General features: G+C 39.3%; 1 protein-coding gene across 4 annotated transcripts; it reads right to left on the bottom strand.

Moving 5' to 3' along the window:
- Positions 1–5308: 5308 nt before the first annotated feature.
- On the bottom strand, positions 5309–12042 carry MED18 (mediator complex subunit 18). 4 transcript variants are annotated; one of them, XM_063106459.1, is made up of 3 exons: positions 11958–12042; positions 11085–11227; positions 5309–6609 (listed from the first exon to the last, which is right to left on the bottom strand). In XM_063106459.1, exons 2-3 carry the CDS (start codon positions 11155–11157, stop codon positions 6056–6058), a joined length of 627 nt encoding a protein of 208 aa, XP_062962529.1. In that variant the 5' UTR covers positions 11158–11227; positions 11958–12042; the 3' UTR covers positions 5309–6055. The 4 variants fall into 4 exon arrangements, with proteins under 4 accessions (XP_062962529.1, XP_062962527.1, XP_062962528.1 ...); XM_063106457.1 differs by having other exon boundaries at positions 11906–11997; XM_063106458.1 differs by having other exon boundaries at positions 11914–11997.
- Positions 12043–21780: the final 9738 nt, after the last annotated feature.

Raw genomic sequence — 21780 nt, 5'->3', positions numbered from 1 at the left:
AAATATACTAAATAAAATAGTAGATAACCAAATTCAATAGGGAATTTAAAAGATATTACACATCATGATACATAGGAGTTATCCCAGGAATATAACAATGGCCCAATAGCAGAAAATATATTATAATATAATATATCCATCATTGTAATTCACATTTATGGACCAAAGTATAAAAAAAGAAAAAAAATCACATGATTTTTCTTCATACTTAATAGAGAAAACTGATGCAATAGCACTAAGATGGGTACTAAGTTGTGCATGCTCATTATTATTATTATTATTTTTTAAAAAGATGACTGGTAAGGTGATCTTAACCCTTGAGTTGGTGCTGTCAGCACCACGCTCTCTTAAGTGAGCTAACCAGCCATTCCTATCTAGGGATCCGAACCCATGGCCTTGGTGTTATCAGTACCACACGTTCCCAAGTGAGCCACGGGCCGGCCCTGTGCATGCTCATTATTAACACTGGTGTTGTGTTACCTAGAGCATTGGAGAGCCTAGTCAATTCTTTTGGACAGGAAAAAGGTAAAAGAGGTATATAAAAGTAGAAAGAGAAGAGATACAACTGCCCTTGTTTGCCAATGATCTGATAGTCTATCTGGAAAACAAAATAGAATCACAGGCAAACTATTACAACTATAAAAGAGTAATCAAGCAAGTTTGCAAGAATAGAAATCATTTCACAAAAATCAATAATGGTCTGGGCTGACCAGTTGGCTCAGTGGGTTAGAGCACAGCCTCGTAACACTAAGTTCGAGGGTTGAGATCCCCATACTGTCCAGCCACCAAAAAAAAAAAAAAAGAAAAGAAAAGAAAAAAAAAAAAAAATCAATAGTATTCTATACCAAGAATAACCTTAAAAATGTATTGAAAAATAGATTATCTGGGCCGGCCCGTGGCTCACTCGGATGAGTGTGGTTCTGAAAAATAGATTATCTACGATATCAATGAAACTATAGTGTATTGCCAGGATCAGTAAACTTCTTTGGAAAGTGCCAGACAGTAAATATTTCCCACTTTGCAGGCCACATGGTCTCTGTAGCAGCTACTCAAATCTGTCATTGCACCACAAAAGCAGCCATAGACAATATTTAAATGAATGAATGTGGATGTGTTCCAATAAACTTTAATTACAAAAACAAGCAGCAGGCTGACATGCACAGGTGTTTGCTGACTACTAGTCTACAGTTAATTAGTGTAAAAGCAATGCCTAAGAAGTTTATCAAAAAAAAAATAAGAAGATATGAATAAATGTCATAGTTGGGATAATCTCAATAGTGTAAAGACTATTCATTTGTTTAACAAATATTCAGAGTGCCTACCATAAGCCTGGTACTGTTTTGGGTGCTAGGGGTGCAGCAGAGAACAAAACAAAATACCTGGCCCCATGAATCTTACATTCTAGTAGAGAAGCACTGAATAACTAAAGTCAGTTAGTAATAAATGCTATGAAGAATAAATAAATAAGATAAAGGGATACAGAGTAGAGGGTGATGGGGAGTGTCACCCCCGTCATCAATTTAATCTAATTTAGGATAGTCAGGAAAGGCTTGACATTTTAGCAGGGTCCTGAAAGAGAAGGAAACCAGCCACACTGAATTCTGGAGAGGGGGTTCCATGCCAAGTTAGTTCTCCAAGTTAATCTGTACATATTCAATGAAATTCCAATAAAAATTCCAGTAGTAATGTTGAGAAACTAAAACTTACTCTAAAAATGAATATGAAAGAATAAAGGTCTATGAAAGCTAAGTCTATTTTAAGGGGGAAAAAATATAGGGGTACCTGTCCTACTGGTAGAACTGGCTCTACCACAAAGCCACAGTAATAAAAACATAGTGTTGCTGGCACTAAAACAAAAAGACCAATGGAACAGAACGGAGAGCTTAGAAATAAAGTTTAGACAAGGAAACCTAATAGGTGATAAAGGTAGCATCGCAAAGCACTGGAAAAACTGTTTTTCAGATGGTGATACAAAAACTAATTCACTGTAGGTAGTAGAAAGCTAGATTTTTACTTGAAACCATATAGATGGACTCCAGAAGGATTAAAGACCTAAAGTTAAAATTGTAAAGTGAGGGCTGGCCCGTGGCTCACTCAGGAGAGTGTGGTGCTGAGAACACCAAGGCCCCGGGTTCGGATCCTATATAGGAATGGATGGTTAGCTCACTGGTTGAGCGTGGTGCTGACAACACCAAGCCAAGGGTTGAGATCCCCTTACTGGTCATCTTTAAAATAAATAAATAAATAAATAAAATAAAATTGTAAAGTGAATACAAAAAAATGTAGGAAAATCTGTTACCCAGGGGTAAATAAAGACTTCCTAAACAATACTCCAAACCATAAAGTCACTGTAAAGTTAACAGGAAGGAGACAGACTGAGAGAAGTTATTTGCAATGTTTAAACAAAGGACTAATGTCTAAAATACACAAAGATTCCTGCAAATAGGGCTTGGCTTTTAGCTCAATGGTTAGAGCATGGTGTTATAACATCGAGGTCAAGGGTTCATATCCCCATATTGGCCAGCTGCCGAAAACAAAAAAGATTCCTGTAAATCAACAAGACAAGATATCAAATAGAAAAAAATGAGCCAAGGATATAAATAGATATTGGGATAAGGTATTTGCAATGTTTAAAACAAACAAGTTGGTTAGAGCAAGGTGTTGATAACACCAAGGTTAAGGGTTCAGATCCCCTTACTGGCCAGCCTCCAAAAATAAATAAATAAGTAAACAAACAAATAAACAAAGGATCAGTGTCTAGAACATGCAAAGAATTGCTGCAGATCAACAAGATATCAAATAGAAAAATGGGCAAAGGATATAGATATCTCAGTTTCATATACTAAAAAAGTCTATACACTGTCATATACTAAAAAGCAAATGAAAAAGGCTCAAATATCAGAGAAATGCAAATCAAAACAACCAGGAGCTGCCACTTCACATCCATCAAATTGGCAAAAATGAGAAACATGTATAACACCAAGGACTGATGAGGATGTGGGTATGAGTTCTTGTGCACTGGCAATGGGAATGTAAACCATACAGCCATTCTGAAAAGTAATCTGCCAATATTTGGCAAAGTTGAGCATGCCCATAGCCATATGGCCCACACCAATTTACAAATTTGTTTATTTTAGCACTTTTTTATTCTGGTGGCTGGCCAGTAAGAGAAGCATGTTTTATGGCAGTGGAGAGTTGAAGACAATCTAGGTTTCTATCAAGAGACTGAATGAATAAAACATGGTTGATGTACAGTGGTTAAGTAGGAGGTTTCTGCAGATGGACTGCCCAAGTTGAAATTCACGCTGCACCACTCACTAGTTCTGACTTTGGACAATGGAAATAGAAAATTTGAGTAACATCTGTATGCCTCACTCTCATCTCTAATGTGGAAGTAATAATATCTACCTCGTAGGGTTGTTTTGAGAAGCATATGAATTGAAACATTTAAGGTGCCTGTCAGAGTTAAGCACTATTTATGTGCTAATATTACTACTAATAACATGAAAGCATATGCAAGTTAGAAGTTATGAATTAGATTCACATACAGTAACATGAACATATCACAAAAACTTTTAACTTTTAAAAGTAAGAAAAAGCAAAATTTATAGCACAATATCATTTATGTGAATTAAACCTACTCACATAACTACTTATTTTACAAGACATCACAAACATACATCAAATATATCAGAGTGGAGGAAATGAGAGAATTTAGGAATAAAGGGGAAGACTACAAAACAAGTAAGGGACCTTACCTTAAGAATCATTATGCTAATATGCTGTGAAATGAGAAATACAAATATACTCACTTCTGCAATCTCCAATTTGGGGGAATTGCGGGGGGAGAACTATTTTGCAAACATGTAGGGGAAAGTCAAGAAAAGAATCTTAAAGGTGGTGAAACAATCAGCTAACCAACTTGGGAGTAGCCCCAATCTTGGAACTTATCACCAGGTGAGACAATATAATCCTTACAGTTTAAGGTAGTTTTGGATAGGTTTTCTGTCACTTGCACCAATGCACCCTAACAAAAGATGCTGTGTTCATACAATCTTTTGAGGGCCAAACTGAGATCCAAAAAAATTATGAGTTGTCCAATGTAGTTCAATTCGTATGATAATTAAGTGGAGGTTCCACAATAAAATGGAAATTTTGAATAACCTACAATTTTTAGCAAACCAAACTCTCTCCAGGGTATTAAAACTCTACTACAAGTATTAAAATAATTAATACCTTTTTTCCACTAAGAACTGTCCCTTAAGAAAATCCATTAAATTAAAAGTTAAATGATAAATGGGAAAAATTATATAGAAACTCTTTACAAATTAATAAGGAAAAGGTAAACAACCAATGAAGAAAAGGGAATTCACATTTTAAAAATTTAAACCTCACTGATGAATATTTTTTTCTTATATTAAAACTAGTTACCATTATCATCAAATAGGAAAAACAAATTTTCATGGTAACACCCACTGTTGGCAAATGTTGGAAACTTCACTTACAGCTGGTAGGAGTAAAAACTGGGACATTTCTGGAAGGCATTCGGTAATGCATGGCAGAAGTCTTAAAATAGTACATACTCTATGACTCAGCAGTTCCCTAGAAATGATAATCACAGATGTCAACAAAGATTTAATTAAAAGAACTAGTGTTACAACATTGTTCATAAAAGCAAAAAACTGGGATCAAACTACAAATCCAAAAGTAGAGGAATCAATTAAATAACTTATGGCAAATCCGTGTGATGAAATACAAATAGCAATTATAACTATTGATATTTAACTACCAGCTCTGCTAATTAGTAGCTGAATAGCACAGGGAAAGTTCATTAATTTCCCTGCATCTCAGTTGCCCCGTTAACAAAATGGGTCTGTTGTAACATACCTGATGCAGTTAGGATAGCACTGACACATCATAAGAACTTTTTTTTTAAACAAAAGTACACTGTAGACTAATGTCCTGGAAAGATGTTAATGATAAATTAACAAAACAAAGGAGGTTACAAACCAGTATGTACAGAATATCTTTATAGAACAAATATATCTGGGCCGAGCCCGTGGCGCACTCGGGAGAGTGCGGCGCTGGGAGCACGGCGACGCTCCCGCCGCGGGTTCGGATCCTATATAAAGACTGGCCGGTGCACTCACTGGCTGAGTGCCGGTCACGAAAAAAAGACAAAAATAAATAAATAAATAAAATAAAAAATAAAACAAATATATCTCATATATATAAATTTATAAAAACTATAGACTAGAAGGATATATGCCAAAATAGAACTTGTACATCTGTTTGCATAATAGGGTATTATTTTTATTATTTTTTCTGTATTTCAAGATTTTTCAACAACGAACATGCTTTTATGAAAGGTGAAAACTATCATCTTTATCAAAAATAAAACTAGAAACTGTCATTTTTTTTGCTCCAACTGGCAATGAATCCACCCCAAATTAGCAGGGGAAAGGAGTAAAGAATCAGAATTACATAATCATTTCCCTTCATAGCCTTTATTACCATACAATACAAGCTCATAGCCTCTATGTTACAAACCTTACACACAAATGGCAAAACAATTAAGGGACTTTTCTTTCCAAAAGCTAATTTCTTCCAGTTTCCCCTATTTATGCAGTGGAATTGGATTCTCCGTGTTATCCTGAGCTTTTCTTTTTTTTTTTTTTTTTTTTGTCGTTTTTTCGTGACCGGCACTCAGCCAGTGAGTGCACCGGTCAGTCCTATATAGGATCCGAACCTGCGGCGGCGGGAGCGTCGCCGCGCTCCCAGCGCAGCACTCTACCAAGTGCGCCACGGGCTCGGCCCTTATCCTGAGCTTTTCTAAATGAGCCTTTTTTTTTTTCTAATGAGGCTTTCTTTTTTCATTTAGAAAGGCTCCCATGAAAGTAAAATTACACAACGAATACAGTACAAAGAACCAACCAAATTCTCACTGTCCTCCTTCCTGAAGGATGAATGCCTGGTCAGTGGTGGAATGGGGCATCTATAACATCTTTTTTCTAACAGATGAGGACAGGCCCCAAAGAGAGACAGACCCTCTTAGTCACATAAGTCTTTTAGGATCTATTTTCTCTAGGTGAACCAGAGGTTTCAGCTGCTCAGCAAAGTTCCTCATGTCATCAGAGACCATGTCCTGCCCAGCTGGTGCAACAACACTTAATTCCACAAGATAAGAGAGTGACAAGGCCTCAGTGCTTTCTGTGTTACCTGGCACCAGGATGCGGAAAATCTTGTATACCATAATCTTCATGATGCCTTTACGGAACAAGTGTCCCTTGGCAACAAATTCATGGTCCATGCGGAAGCCCATTTCCATCAAGAAGTCGGTGAGGTTCTCAGATGTGGCAATGTCCACGCAGTTTCGTACCAGGGCATGGCGGTTCTTGTCTCCCATTTCTGGCTGTCCCAGGTAGCGCAGATGCCAGGGTGTCCCTGCCCTATCCATAGAGCGCCGAGCCCTTAGAACAAAGGGGCTGGCCTGCTGGCCCTTAAGAAGAAATACCATCTCATGGTCAAGGAAAGTCTCAGGTTCCATGTTGTCACACAAACCACGAAGGCGGTGGATGAGGCTTTCCAAACTGTGATCTAAAACACTACCTGAAGAGGGAAAAAGCATTATTGAGTCTCATCCTTCATTATGGATCATGAAATTAACAGAAGATTGATTAAATGAAAAAACAAAACAGTTTAGTGCAACATTTGGAAAAAAAATAGGACCAACACAAGAGATTTTAAAGGAATTATACTGCTAAGGTATTGCATAACATTATGAGAAAGTTATTTCAATATTTTGCATTTTCTTATTTGGCACTAATAAAGTCTTTAGGCCTCCTCCAATAATGCTCATCTCCAGTAAGCCCTGGGCTCAGAGCCTTTAAAAGGCAACCGTATCTATCTAGAATGTAATAATGCTGTTTTGTTATAATTTCTTTTAACAATCATCTATTTCCAGCAAATAAGTCTTCTACTTATAGAATATAAAGTTTCCATTTTATGTAATATATTTAAGTAAAAGAGAATGAACTGCTTCATAGAAATATATTAATCTTGCTCCTTATCTTATTCATCCTCTTGGCAGCATTTGACATGGTTGTTATAGTAGATTATACCCACTTTGAAATTTATTCTTCCATTGGCTTCTGGGACACATCTCTCTCTTGGTTCTTCACCTAACTCACTGACCATTCCTTTTAAGTCTTCTTTGCCCAGTCTTCCTCATCCTCCCTAAACACTGGAGAATCCTAGGACTCAATACTGATACTCTTCTCTATCAACAGTCTCTTCCTCTCTAGCTGACCTAACTCAGTCCAACGGTTTTAAATATCATTTATGCCCTGACGACTACCAAATTCATATCTCATAAACTACAGATTCATACATGCAGCTGCCTACAGATGGTCCCTGATTTACAACGGTTCCACTTAACAATTTTTCAACTTCACGATGGGCTTATTTGCATGTAACCCCCTCATAAGTTAGAAATTCTCCTCTATTGTTGTTGGTTTGTTTTTTTAGCTCCTGGCCAGTACGGGGGATCTGAACCCTCGACCTTGGTGTTATAACATCATACTCTAACTAACTGAGCTAACAAGCCCGCCTCCCCTTGTAAGTTCCGGAGCATCTGTACTCCTCCACTTGGATGCCTAACAGACATTTTCATCTCAACATATTCAACATCAAACTATTGAATTTTTCCTCCAAAATCTTATTCCTCATGCAGTCTTCCCCAGCATAACAAATAACAACATTCTGTTTCCACTTGCCCAGGCCAAAAACCATGAAATCATCTTTGACTCCTTTCTTTCTCCCATATCCAACATCCAATACACACTTCTTAAATAAATGCAGAATCCAACCACTTCTCACTCTCTCAATCACTTCCACTTAATCCAACTTGCCTTCATTTTTTTGCCTGGTCTTTGCAGCAATCTATTCCACCCTTGCTGTCTTCTTTTCTTCTACGCACAAAAAGACAAGTGGTCTGTTTAAAATATAAGGCATGGGCTGGCCAATTAGCTCAACTGGTTAGAGTACAGTGTTGATAACAACAAGGTCAAGGGTCAAGGGTCCGGATCCCCTCGCTGGCCAGCCACCAGAAAAATTAAATAAATAAAATAAAATATAAGGCAGTCCAGTTATGACCACTATCTCCCCCACCAAAAAAATAAATAAAATAAAATGTAAGACAGATAGTGACAGCCTCTGCTTGGAAACCTCCTATGGTTTCCCACATCACTGAGAATAAAATCCAATGTCTTACTAGCTGGCCAGTTGGCTTAGTTGGTTAGAACGTTGTGCTGATAATACCAAAGTCCAGGGTTCAATACCTGTACCTGCCAGCTGCCAAAAAGGAAAAAAAAAAAAAAAAAAAAATCCATGCATTGGCCTACAGCAAATCCTCATTTCACTACCATCCATGGTAAAGGTTGTTTTTATTCTAAGGTCATTGGCCAACTATTAGATCCACACTTTATTCTCCACACAACAAGAAAAGACATGGATTGGATTTACATTTTTAAAAGATCATTTCAATATCTTGTACCTGCTTTATGATAAGTAGTAGTGACCATGCTTTAATCAGAGCTGTTTTTAATGATGTTATTCTAGAATGTTTTCTTTCCAGATGATGATTGAGAAACTTACAAAAAAAAATGGTGCCAGGTGCCACAACAGTAGTAGAACTTTGCTGTTTTCTGGGGTTTTGTTTTTTACCCTTTTTTCTTTCTTTTTTTTTTTTTTTAAATGCAGTGTGCTGGATGTTTCTATAATTTTGTTTGGGTGACTGCAGAACCTGGAAAAGATGTTGCTACTATTTTTTTTTTTTTCGTGACTGGCACTCAGCCAGTGAGTGCACCGGCCAGTCCTATATAGGATCTGAACCCGCGGCGGGAGCGTCGCCGCGCTCCCAGCGCCGCACTCTCCCCAGTGCGCCACGGGCTCGGCCCGATGTTGCTACTATTGATGCATAACATTCTGCTAATACTGGTCTTTTTATATAAATAAATAAATAAATAAATATACATACATACATACACAAATATGTATCATTTGAATTTTTGGAAACTTTAGCTGTGCTATCAACTTTGGAGAAAGTATCCCAGTTTACCTTGTTGAGTTGGCATTGCACAGAAATTAACAGCCGTAATGGTCTAGAAACATAAAACTTAATTTTTTTCCATTTGTACAGGGGTAATGTGCTGTACTAAATATGTAAGATCTTATCTTATTAGTGATTATAGAAACTAATAAAGTATTATCTAAATAATGAAAAATAAAATAAGATAAAAAGATCATTTCAGGAAAACTGGTATGAACTCTTTAACAAGACTTGGTCCTGAAAAGAAGAAAAAATGATTTGGCAGTGGAGGCTGGTCCAGATTAAAAGAGACTTAAGAGAGACAACTATCAAATGTAATGCATGAAACTTGACTAGATCCTAGGTACAAAACACATTTTTGGAACAATTGGGGAAAACTTTGAAATATGGACTAGGTGATATTAAAAATTATTATTAAATTTTTAAGATATTAACGGTAGTATTGGGGTTATAAAGGAAAATACCCTTGTTTTTTAGAGATGCATACTGAAGTGTTTAGGGATAAAATGTTATAAGGTCTGAAATTTTCTTTAAAATCATCAGCAAAAAAGATGAAGCAAATATGGCAAAATGTTAACAACTGTTAAATCTAGATGGTTTACTATACTAGTCTCTATTGTCTTTATGTTTGAATTCTTTATAATAAAACAATTTTTTAAGAAGATGACTGGCTGTTACGTGAGGAGAAAAAACTCAACAAAAAACCCAAATATCTTGATTTAAAAATGGGCAAAGAATTTGAATAGACAATTCTCCAAAGATATGCAAATGGCCAACAAGCAAATGAAAAGATGCTCAATATCACTAATCACTAGAGAAATGCAAATTGAAACCACAATGAGACAATACCTCACTCCCATGATGATGGCCACTATCAAAAGAAGAGAAAACAAGAGGGCCGGCCCTTGGCTCACTTGGGAGAATGTGGTGCTGATAACACCAGAGCCACGGGTTTGGATCCCTACATGGGGATGGCTGGTTAGCTCACTTCAGACAGCGTGTTGCTGACAACACCAAGTCAAGGGTTAAGATGCCTTTACTAGTCATCTTTTTTTTTTTTTAAACGATCCTAACCCGTGGCCTTGGTGTTATCAGCACCACACTCTTCCAAGTGAGCCATGGGCTGGCCCCTTTACTGGTCATATTTAAGAAAAAAAAAAAAAAAAAAAAAAAGAAGAGAAAACAAGAGTTGGTAAGGATGTGGAGAAAATGAAATAAATCCCTGTGGACTGATGGTGGAAATCTAAAATGTACAGAGGCTAAGGAAAACAGTATGAAGGCACCTCAAAGAATTAAAAATAAAATTACCATATGATCCTGTAATCCCACTTCTGGGTATCTATTCAAAACAATTCAAATCAGGATCTTGAAGAGATCTGCACACCCATGTACACTGTAGTACTATTCGCAATAGCCAGGAGGTGTAGACAACCCAAATGTCCATCAACAGATGAATGGATAAAGAAAATATGGTATAAACATACAATGCAATATTATGCAGCCTTTAAAAAGGAGATCCTGCTATGACGTGGATGAACCTTTAGGACACTATGCTAAGTGAAATAAGACAGTGACAAAGGACAAACACTGTATTATTCCACTCCCATGAGGTATATAAAGTAGGCAAAATCAGAAACACAAAGTAGAATGGTGGTTGCTAAGGGCTAGAGGTAGAGGACGGGGGAATCAGTGTTTAATGGGTACAGAAATTCAGTTTTGTTAGATGAAAATGTTCTACATATCTGTTGCACCACAATGTGAATATACTTAACAGAACCGAACTGTACACTTGTTTAAAAATGTTTAAAGATGGCAAACTTAATGTGTTTAATCCGTTTGAAATCATAATTTAAAAAATAGTTGTTGTCTATTTGGTGCCAGAACGAGCAGACTGCCTTTGTGTACAATCTCTATCTCCAGGGAAGCAGAACAGAAAAGAGGAAAACTGGTAATCCGAGCTCCCTAGTTCACTTACCCTGCAACAGGTACTCCATCATGTTAATGGTGCCCCCAGTGACCGGCATCATGGTGACTGGAGGTGCCTCCATGGTCTGTCTGATTAAGTTGAAGAAAACAATACTGGACTCAGTCTCCAATCACGTAAGACACAGCATACACCTGGAAAAGAGTTATACTTGTTCATACATCCGAGTGATGGAGAGACACCAGATCTGCTGTGGTACCGGCCTTGAAATCAAGACTCATTCATTCATTCATTCAAAACTTTTTGAATATCTGCTTATATGGCCAGTTGCAGGAACTGATAATACAGAGACATACGAAAGAGATCTGGTCATGGAGTTACATGGAGACTAGCTTAACCTTCTAGTCTCAAATTCCAAAACCTTCAAAAGTTATCTATGCAATCTTGAGGAAGTCACATAACCTCTCATCCTGGGACTCAAAGTCTTCCTTATAAAACAGGGCCAACGATATTTAACCTCCGAGGCTATGCGTTTCAAATGACAAAATGGACATGGAATAACATTCGGAAGAACTGAAAAGTGACTTAAGGGACCTTGTCCACCCTTCATTCTATAGATGAGTATATAGACTCGAAGAGGAGCCCAGGGACACTCAAGGCGAGTCAGGGGCAGAGCCAGGGCCAGACTAGAATCTAGGTATTCTGCTTCTCTGAAAATCCTTTTAAAGCAAGCCAGGCGGAAGCATGAAGTTCCTTAAGATGATGGTATTGGTCCTCCTAAGCCGGCATCCAAGACACGTGTCCACTCACACTAGAAACACACCTCCGCGTGCGCTCTAGCTTCTTCTCGCAAAGCCGGGAATTATACCCACCCGCGCACCTCGAAGCCTTTGAGAGACAATCAGTCACCAGCCCTCAAGTTACCCGAGCCGCGCAAGTCCCCTGACCAGGGCAACCACCCTACTTCCTCCTCTTCCCACTTCCGTCACGAAGCCGACGTCGCACAAACCCTTGACAACGCCGCTCCGCAATGTAAGGGTGCCGCGAGGACAAGAAATCGCGTCCTTGCTGTCGGGCAAGCAGAGGCGCATGCGCAAAACGCCGTGCTGTTGTACGGAAGATGGCGGCTTCCTTTGGCGTGTTCCTCTAGGAGCTACCGGGGGGGGGGGGGGGGGGGGGGGGGGGGGGGCCTTGACATCATAAGCCGTCCTCTAGCCGGCCCGTGGCTCACTCGGGAGAGTGCGGTGCTGATAAGCCGTCCTCTAGGGAAATATTTATTTTTTTCAAGTTCGACGACCTGGAGATGTTTTTGTGTAGGAAATCTCGTGGAACTGATGGGACTGAAGAAAGAGATGATACCTAAACTTTGAACTCAGAGCAGGGCTGTCCCGGGGAAAAAGTGAGCCTAGGGAAGGGAGCTGTGGAGAAAAGAAAAGAGGAGAGAGTGTTATAAAACAAAGACTTCTTTTTGTTAGGTATCTGAAGGTTAAAAGGGAAGATGCCCTATACATAACATAATGTATCTGAACAATGTAGGGATCTCAGTGATACACTTAATATTTGTTCATTTTACAGTGTATGATATCTTAATTTAAAAATACAGGGAGGGCTGGCCGGTTAGTTGGGTTGGCTAGAGTACAGCCTTGTAACACCAAGTTCAAGGGTGTTCAAGGGTTCGGATCACTGTACCAGCCAGCTGCCCAAAAGAAAATATGTAGAGAAGAGAGACTGTAAATTCAACAAATATTTATTGAACACTGCTAATATATCTAGCACATAAGGTGCAGACAGAGCAGGGACTAGGATAAAGCGAATGAGGCATTCATCTGAAGCGCAAATTTTAAGGGGACACTAAAAAAACCTAAGCAATTAAGTAATATTTTAATGCAATAGTTTACAAAATTAATGAAAAATACGTAATGAACAAATTGTCAACGTTTTAAATTAGATCCTCACAGCAACCCTATGACGAGATGAATGGCCCTATGGCCGAAGAATTCACAGCAACCCTGTGAGCCAAATACTATTATTACTGTAAGTTTAAAGGTGGGGAAACTTACGCAGGGAGATGCTAAATAACATGAAGGGAGTGGAGGGGCTGGAATACAAATGTAGGCAGCTGAATTCTGAGTCCACCCTCTTCATTACTACACTGTACTGCCAGTTCTAGCTACAGCTCCCCTGCTCTAACTTACACCACCTCCCATTCATTCTGTTGTTTCTTTTTGTTTCAGTGTCTGGCTTGACAGGAATCCAACCCTCGACCTTGGTGTTATAACGCTGCGCTCCCATTCGTTCTTTTTTTTTTTTTTTTTTACTAAATCGAACCTTTCTTAAAAGTCTACTGTGCTCTAGACATTCACTTAGCTATTAACTTGACTCTATCTCTGCCTTCAAAAGAGTTTATAAGCAAGTTATGGGAATCAGAGTTAAACTAAGGAGGCAGTACCATGTGATTTGATTCAATAGGGTAATGGGATATAAATAGCAAGCAGAGCACTTGACTCGTCCTGGGGACATCAGGGAAGTCTTCCTGGAAGATGTAATTAATTCCCAAAGTAACTTGAGGGATCAATAGGTGTTAGCTAGATAAAGAAGGGAGGCAATGGGAATAGCATGTACAAAAGGACATTGAGTTAAGTAGAATTAGGATACAGAATCTGAGGTTAGCAAAAAAAAAAAAAAAAAAAAAAAGGCTGGCTGGTTAGAGTGTGGTGCTGATAACACCAAGGTCCAGGGTTCTATCCCTGTATTGGCCAGCTGCCAAAAAAAAAAAAAAAAAAAAGAATCTGAGGTTAGGAGGAGTTAGAAATGAGTCTGGAAAAGGAGTAAGGCCCAGATCCCAGATCGCAGAGTATTTTGCATGCCAGGTTAAAGAATAGATGTAGCTTTAAAAAAGATCACCCTGTTTGAGAGGAGATATAAAAATAGGAATAAATGATAAATAAAAAACTAAAAAAGAAATAGAACTGGCCGGTTAGCTTAGTTGGTTAGTGCGTGGTGCTGATAACACCAAGGGTCCAGGGTTCAATCCCTGTACTGGCCAGCAACAAAAAATAAATAAATAAAAACATCACCCTGGCCGCAATGTGGAGAAAAGCTTGAGAAAGGAGAGCCTGGAGAAAAAAGACCAGTTAGGAGTTTTGGCACAACTCTGGCTGAGAAATAACTGAGAGAAAGATTGCTGTAGATTGGATGCCCCCAACTTCACTGAGGCTTAAGCCCTACTAACTGTTGAGGGTGGGAAATCCTATTATGGATATTGAAAGGTGGGGCCTTGAAGAGGTGATTAGATTGTAGGACCATGCCATAGTGATTAATAATGGTGATCAGGGGCATGGTTCTGAGGCCTTTAAAAGGAAAGTGCACCAGGAGCCCTTTTTGCTTCCACCGTCTTGCAGTATGAGACCCTTGGATCACTGTCACCACTATAGATGTGTTCTTTGGACTTTTTTTTTTTTTTTTCCCAGCCTCAGAAACAAATTTCATTTTTTTACAAACTACCTAGTTCCAGGTATTTTGTTATAAGCAACAGAAACAAACTAAAACAAAGATATTAAAAATATAAAAGAGATAGAATGATTTAATGAATAACCAGAGGTAAAGACAGAGAAAAAGGAAGAAGTCACAAATGTCTAGATTTCCATCTTGGGTAACCTTGGTAGTACTTTCTGAGCTAGAAAACAGCCATGTGGGTGAGGCAGAAAAGATGAGTTCATATGTAGATACATTGAGCATGAGGTGTATATGTGTCTATGGGACACCTAAATGGCAAAGTTCAGGGGAGAGAGATGGGCTAGTGGTACAGATTTCAAATTCATAGCCTCGTGAATGGTAGCTAAAGGCATGAGAATGAATGAGATCACCCTGAAAGAGGATGCAGAATAGAAAGAGAAGATGGCCAAGGATTGAGCCTTGCATTGAACTCTGACAGTTATTAGAGCTGCACATACCCCAGGGCTTAGTATGTGCCTTCTAATTAACCTGATGATTCACAAGATTGGGCAGAGTGACAAGCACTCAGTACTGTAATGATTGGAGGAGGTTGTAAAATTGCTGGGCCTCTCTTTTCCTATGCAGACACTAATTTCAGAATAGAAAGTCCAATGAGTTACAGATCCTTTGAGGCACTGTAGTATTTACCCAAATTTTAGCTGGCATTTGAAGTAGGGTTAAACTAAAAAAAAAAGGACAGGAAATGGGCGAATAATATGGTAAAACTTGGGTGAGGCTTAGGAGTTATAGGGATGGACTTATTTCTCTGATGAGGACGTGAGGTCTGAATCCCTTCTTGGCCTTTTGGCTGCGATCATGTGTAGAATGTGAGGCCTGGAGCTTGGGATGGTGTTCTGTCACTACCCACCTGGGCAACCTGGGGCAATTCATTTCCCCTCTTCGAATCTCAGCTTCGTTTTCTGTAAAATAGAGACAATAATAGTACTTTTAAGAGGAAGTTTGCAAAAATAAAATGAGATGGTTATAAAGCACTTGGTATAGTGCCTGGCTTATTGTAAGCACTCAATAAATGGTAGCTGTTTTATTATATTTAATATCTCTCATTTGAGCAATGTATATATGAATATATTTTGTGACTGTCTCATCTCCCTGGATAGATTGTAAACATCTTGAAGGGCAGAATCATGTATTTTCTATACATGTAGTAGATGTTCAAAAATTATGTTGTACAGGGCCGAGCCCGTGGCGCACTCGGGAGAGTGCAGCGCTGGGAGCGCAGCGACGCTCCCGCCGCGGGTTCGGATCCTATATAAGAACAGCCGGTGCACTCACTGGCTGAGTGCCGGTCACGAAAAAGACAAAAAAAAAAAAAAAAAAAAAAATTATGTTGTACATATCACAATAGCTAGTAATTATTGAACAGCTGCCACTTTAACCTATATGTGTATACATATGCCAAATACTATTAACAGGTACATATTCCCATCTCCACTTTTCAGGGTAGGAAAATGAGGTTCAGAAAGGTAAAGTGACTTGCCCATGGCCATGCAGCCAGTAAATGGCAGAACTCGGATTCAAATTACCCTTTCTCTGATAGCAAGCCTATCTCTTTACTATGCTTCCTTCTGAATTCATGGGTTCTTTCCCCTTAATGAATTTCTCCAACGATTACAATTAGTGGCAGCCATGGAGGAAAAAAGTTCTTACTTCTACATTTAACATTTTCCAGCCAATCACTAGACTTGACTCAAAGAAGTATGACCAGTTCTCGGCTAGTCCTCTTCAGCCTGGCAGACTATGAACATGGATTGCACACACACATACCTATACACACTTGCTTTATCAGCTTTCTAGAATGGCCTAATGAGAATTAAGATAGATATACCTTCCTATTATACTCAATGTTAAGCTTTCAACCTTAGTGTTACAAACTAATAATGTTCCCCCAGGAATGAGCTGACATTATTGTCTGCCACCTATATGCATAGCCCTATGGAAAATGTATAACCGTTGCTTTTCAACCTAATTATCTCCATCATCCTCATCAGTTCATATCATTCTTCTACTCCGAGTAAAAATCAAATCCTTATTATGCCTATACAATCTGTCCCATCCCCTGCTACCTCTCTGACTCTGTATTGTCAACTGTCCCCATCTGTGCCCATCCTTGCCCCACCCACTTAGCTCTAGCCACACCGTTCTCATTGCTCAAACTGGAAAATGTCAAGGATGCTCCCATCTTAAGGTTTTTTTGCAATTTTATAGTCTACCTGGAAATCTCCTTCCCCACTGAACTGAAGTATTCACTCCCATGCTTCCTTCTGGTCTCTGCTCAAATTTCCCTTTATTAGAGAGGCCTTCCCAAAGGGCCGGCCCATGGCTCACTTGGGAGAGTGTGGTGCTGATAACACCGAGGCCATGGGTTTGGATCCCTATATATGGATGGCCAGTTAGCTCACTTGGAAGAGCGTGGTGCTGACAACACCAAGTCAAGGGTTAAGATTCCCTTACCAGTCTAAAAAAAAAGAAATAATAATAAAATAATAAGATAAAATAAAATTGCAGTTCAGGAATGGCTGGTTAGCTCAGTTGGTTAGAGCACAGTGTTATAACACCAAGGTCAGGGGTTTGAATCCTCATACTGGGGGCCGGCCCGGCCCGTGGCTCACTCGGGAGAGTGCGGTGCTGATAACACCAAGGCCCCGGGTTCGGATCCCATATACGGATGGCCGGTTCGTTCACTGGCTGAGCGTGGTGCTGACAACACCAAGTCAAGGGTTAAGATCCCCTTACCGGTCATCTTTTAAAAAAAAAAAAAAAAAAAACGGGAGAGTGCGGTGCTGAATCCTCATACTGGCCAGCTGCAAAAAATAAATAAATAAAATTACAATCCACTCTCTGCCCTGCCCCCCATACCCAAATGTATCATAGCACATTTGACCAGGTGACACACCACCAATTTGCCAATCTATTTATCTTTCTCTCCCATTAAAATTGTAAGCTCGGGCTGAGCCCGTGGCGCACTCGGTAGCGTGCTGCGCTAGCAGCGCGGCGACGCTCCCACCGCCGCGGGTTCAGATCCTATATAAGGATGAGCGGTGCACTCCCTGGCTGAGCGCCGGTCACGGAAAAAAAAAAAAAAAAAAAAATTGTAAGCTCAATGAAGGCAGGGATTTTGTGTGTTTCTTTTCTTTTTCCTAGGGCTTTGTTTTATTTACTGTAGTATTCTCAGTGCCTGGAATGATGCCTGCTATAGTACAGGCATCGATAAATACTTCATTTGTTGAGAAAATGAATTTTAGAGGACAGAGATTAGCAGAGCGGTTATTAAATGATTTTCTTTGTCTCATACATTTTGTCAGTACTGGATGTGCTGAAACCTAAGTCCTTAAATTCCAGGCTGGGACACTCCACCTTTCCTCTAGGTATGTGCTGTTTAATACAGTAGCCATGAGCCACATGTGGCTATTCCGTATTGAAATATGCTATAAATGTAAGATATACACTGGATTTTGAAACCTTAGTATGAAAAAAAAGAATATGAAGTATCTCAAGAATTTAAAAAAATTGTGTACATGTTGAAATGATACTATTTTGGATATTTTGGGTTAAATAAAAATATTTTACTAAATTTAATTTCACCAGTTTCTTTTTACTTTTAAAAGTGTGCCTACTAGAAGGGGCTGGTTGATTAGCTCAGTTGGTTAGAGAGTATTACACCAAAGTCACAGGTTCAGATTACCCATACTGGCCCCCCACAAAAATGTGGCTACTAGAGTATTTGAAAGTACATATGTAATACACATTATATTTCTGTTGGACAATGCTGCTGTAGGGTCTACAGATTTGAAGCTTTGAAGGTGTGGCTTTAGAGCCAAACAGATCTAGAATTCTGGCTTCTGCTTGTGTGGCCTTTGGCAAGTTATTTAACTTCTTGGGTCTTCAGCAATGCCTGTCACATACTGTACATTGTAGGTAGGTAATGAATCAGAGTTATTATTAGAAGAATGGCTTAAGAACTGGGGAATGTTTAACTTGGGAAAGACTTGGGAAGAGTGGAACGTAAACAACATCTGTCTTCCAGTACATTAATATATGACAAAGCCAGTGTGAATTGAGGAGAGAGGAAGAGGGGGAGAGTATCTTACATTTATTGAGTATCAGGTGCCAGATATTTTACACATATTTATTCATTTAAATCTCACAGCATGGGAGAGTGTGGTGCTGATAACACCAGGGTCAAGGATTCAGATCCCCTTACTGGCCAGCTGCTGAAAAATAAGTAAATAAATACATCTCACAACAGTGGGTAATTTAGCCCACTTTACAGATGAGGAAACAGGCTCTGAGAGGTTAAGTACCTTGCTAGTAAGTGTCAGAGTCAGGATTAAAGCCCAAATCTGTCTACTTCCACAAACTCATCATCCTAACACTTTGTTTTAGTCAGTTCAGACTGCTATAACAAAGTATCACAGACTGGGTGGCCTAAACAACAAACTGTTTCTCATAGTTCTGGAGGCTGGGAAGTCCAAGGCCAAGGTGCTGAGAGCTTTGGTGTCTGGTGAGGGAACTCTTCCTGGATTGCAGATGGCTGTCTTCTTGTATCCTCACATAGTAGAGAGAAAAATCATCTCTTTTGTGTTTCTTCTTATAAGGGCACTGATACCATTCACAGGGACTCCACCATCATGACCTGATTACTTCCCAAATCCTTAACATGAATTTTGGGGAGACACAAGCATTCACTCCATAACAGAGGACAGGACTAGAATTGCTGGGTGGAAATTAGAGAGAGATTTCAGCTTCATATAAGGAACAACTGATCACAGTGATGGTGTCCAGTAATTGAAGGGATGACTGGATAAGAAGTAAACTCCCTTCCAGCGGAAATACTGAAGCAGAGACTGTGGTAGAAAGAATTCTTGCCCAGAGTGGGAGGTTGAAGTATTACATTTCCTTTATTCTTAGACACTATCCACTCTAAGTCACAGTATTTATTTAATGACAGAGTTTCAGGCAATCAAGTCTCCAGTGATAGATGAGGTCAAATTTTTAAAAACTTAATTAAAAATAAAAATGCCTCCATATGCATATATGTATTATAAGGCAAAGCCTTATAAACATGGAAACAAAATTCACTTTAGAGTTGAGAAAATACAGGCCGGCCCGTGGCTCACTTGGTAGAGTGCGGTGCTGATAACACCAAGGCCATGGGTTCGGATCCCATATAGGGATGGCTGGTTTGCTCACTGGCTGAGTGTGGTGCTGACACCAAGCCAAGGGTTGAGATCCCCTTACCGGTCATCTTTTAAAAAAAAAAAAAAAAAAAAAAAAGAGTTGAGAAAATACAGTAGTTGAACTTTATGATTTTATGATTTATAGAGACACCTAGCTTTAATAATTCTGCACCTTCGGATTTTTTTCCTATTTTGAAAACTACAGCATTGTTATTAATAGTAGCCACCAACAGCAAACACCCAATGATATAATAAATGATACAATTCTTGTTCTTTAGGAGTTTAGTTTGCTGAGAGACAGTAAAACATCTCATGTCATTTTGTGCCTAGTGTTCTTCATTGGGTGCTGACTCAAGAGTTTACCTCCCCACCCCACCCCCTGTATGACAGGCAGCATTAGCTATTTAATCCTTTTAATCTCAAGGCGGGGGCTTAAGAAAGTCTGTTGCAGAAGGGTAATTGGCCTATTTACTTGCTCCTTTCCACTTAGCCCAGCCATCCCAACTCCAGCCTCTGAGTGACCAGGTGTTGAGGCGCCTCGAGGAGATAGGCGATGATAGTTAATGTATTACACGCATCCATAAAAGATTAAAGATTAGCTCTGTTTTAGCTGAACTGTAACTCTCTGTTTGGGTTTCTTCCCTCCCACCCTGTCTGGGGAAGCGACTGTTGTTTTCTATCTGAGGATAATTAACCCACTGGGTCTCAATTTTCCTGGATGGGGGCCCTTTGACAGTTCCCTTTAAGTGAGCACTTAATGGGTACCAGGCTCTGGTGCAGGCACTTTCTGTGAATCTGCATCACTCATTTACTCCTCATACCAGCCCTCAGAAGCAGGTGGTGTTCTCCCAATCTCACAGCTGCCATAATTGCTAGTCTGCTATGTGGTTTATTTGGAAGTAAAAAGGTTTGTTTCTGATCTCATCACCTTTAACCCCTTCCTTGGGTCGAAGGTCATATGCCATCTTCTATGCCATCAACTCTACTGTTTTCTGCGGGAGATTCTTTGTACAGCCCAGAGGAGATAAAGAAGCCTAAGAAAACCTTGTGGAGAAGCAGAAGGTCATGTTAATCCATTAGTGCTTAGGGTTTAAGATGGGTCCTAGAGCCAGGCTGCTTGGGTCAGAATTCTATTACTGCTTAGTCGTGTAACCTTAGGCAAGTTACTCTACCTCTTTGAGCCTCTTGTCTTCATCTTTCCAATAGGGAGAATATCCGTTCCCTCAGGTTGTTATGAGGATTGACTGACACACCTGGCTAATAGTAAGGCACACATAGGATTTGAACTCTGTTAAAAATGAGTTTTAAAAAATGGGTTCACATCTGGACTCAGCTATATACATGTCCTTGAGCCAGTCACTTAATTTCTCTGAGTTTATTTTTTAATCTGTAAAATAGAGAAATTATTTACTTGACAAAATGGCTGTGAAGAGTATTGATATTTGATGTACTCAGCATGTGGTAGGTGTTCTCAAGCACCGCCTTCAAGCAGTGTGGTTAAGGAGGAGGCCGGACATAAGCATTAGAAAGAGACCTAATGAAAAACAAATTGTAAGGCGAATGGGCATATGCTCCATATGGACATAGCAAGGCAAATGGCGACATACAATTTATTTATTTTTATTATTATTATTTTTTGGTACTTCCTTTTTTATGTGGCATACAATTTAGTCAACACTTATTGTGTGGCTGCTGTAGGCCAAGCATTGTTCTGGGTTTTTGGATACAAGAATAAGCTTGACAACTTAAATCCCTGCTCTGACAGAGTCCACACTGTAGTGATAAAATATGATGTACCAGTGGTTACCAGAGACTCTGAAGGGATGGGAGGAGGGAAAACAGAATAGAGGTTGGCCAATGGGTACAAAATTACAATTAGATGGGAGGAATAAGTTCTGATGTTCTTTTTTTTTTCTTTCAGTTTTTACGTTTTTTTTGAAACACATTGATTAGAGCACAGTGTTAGAACACCAAGGTCAGGGGTTCAGATTCCCCTACTGGCCAGCCACCAAAAATAAACAAATACGCACAAATAAAATGTGCATATGAACTGT

This window comes from Cynocephalus volans, chromosome 8 (assembly GCF_027409185.1).
Source record: "Cynocephalus volans isolate mCynVol1 chromosome 8, mCynVol1.pri, whole genome shotgun sequence".
Classification (NCBI taxonomy): Eukaryota; Metazoa; Chordata; class Mammalia; order Dermoptera; family Cynocephalidae; genus Cynocephalus; species Cynocephalus volans.
The sequence above is the reverse complement of the archived record's forward strand: the minus strand, read 5'-3'. Positions and strand labels throughout refer to the sequence as shown.

Excerpts from the sequence above, each read along its gene's own strand:
- MED18 (XM_063106459.1), bottom strand. The coding sequence starts at position 11,157 with ATGGAGGCACCTCCAGTCACCATGATGCCGGTCACTGGGGGCACCATT. Across the intron at positions 6,610-11,084 it reads GATGGAGTACCTGTTGCAGG|GTAGTGTTTTAGATCACAGT; the intron begins GTAAGTGAACTA and ends TTCCCTCTTCAG.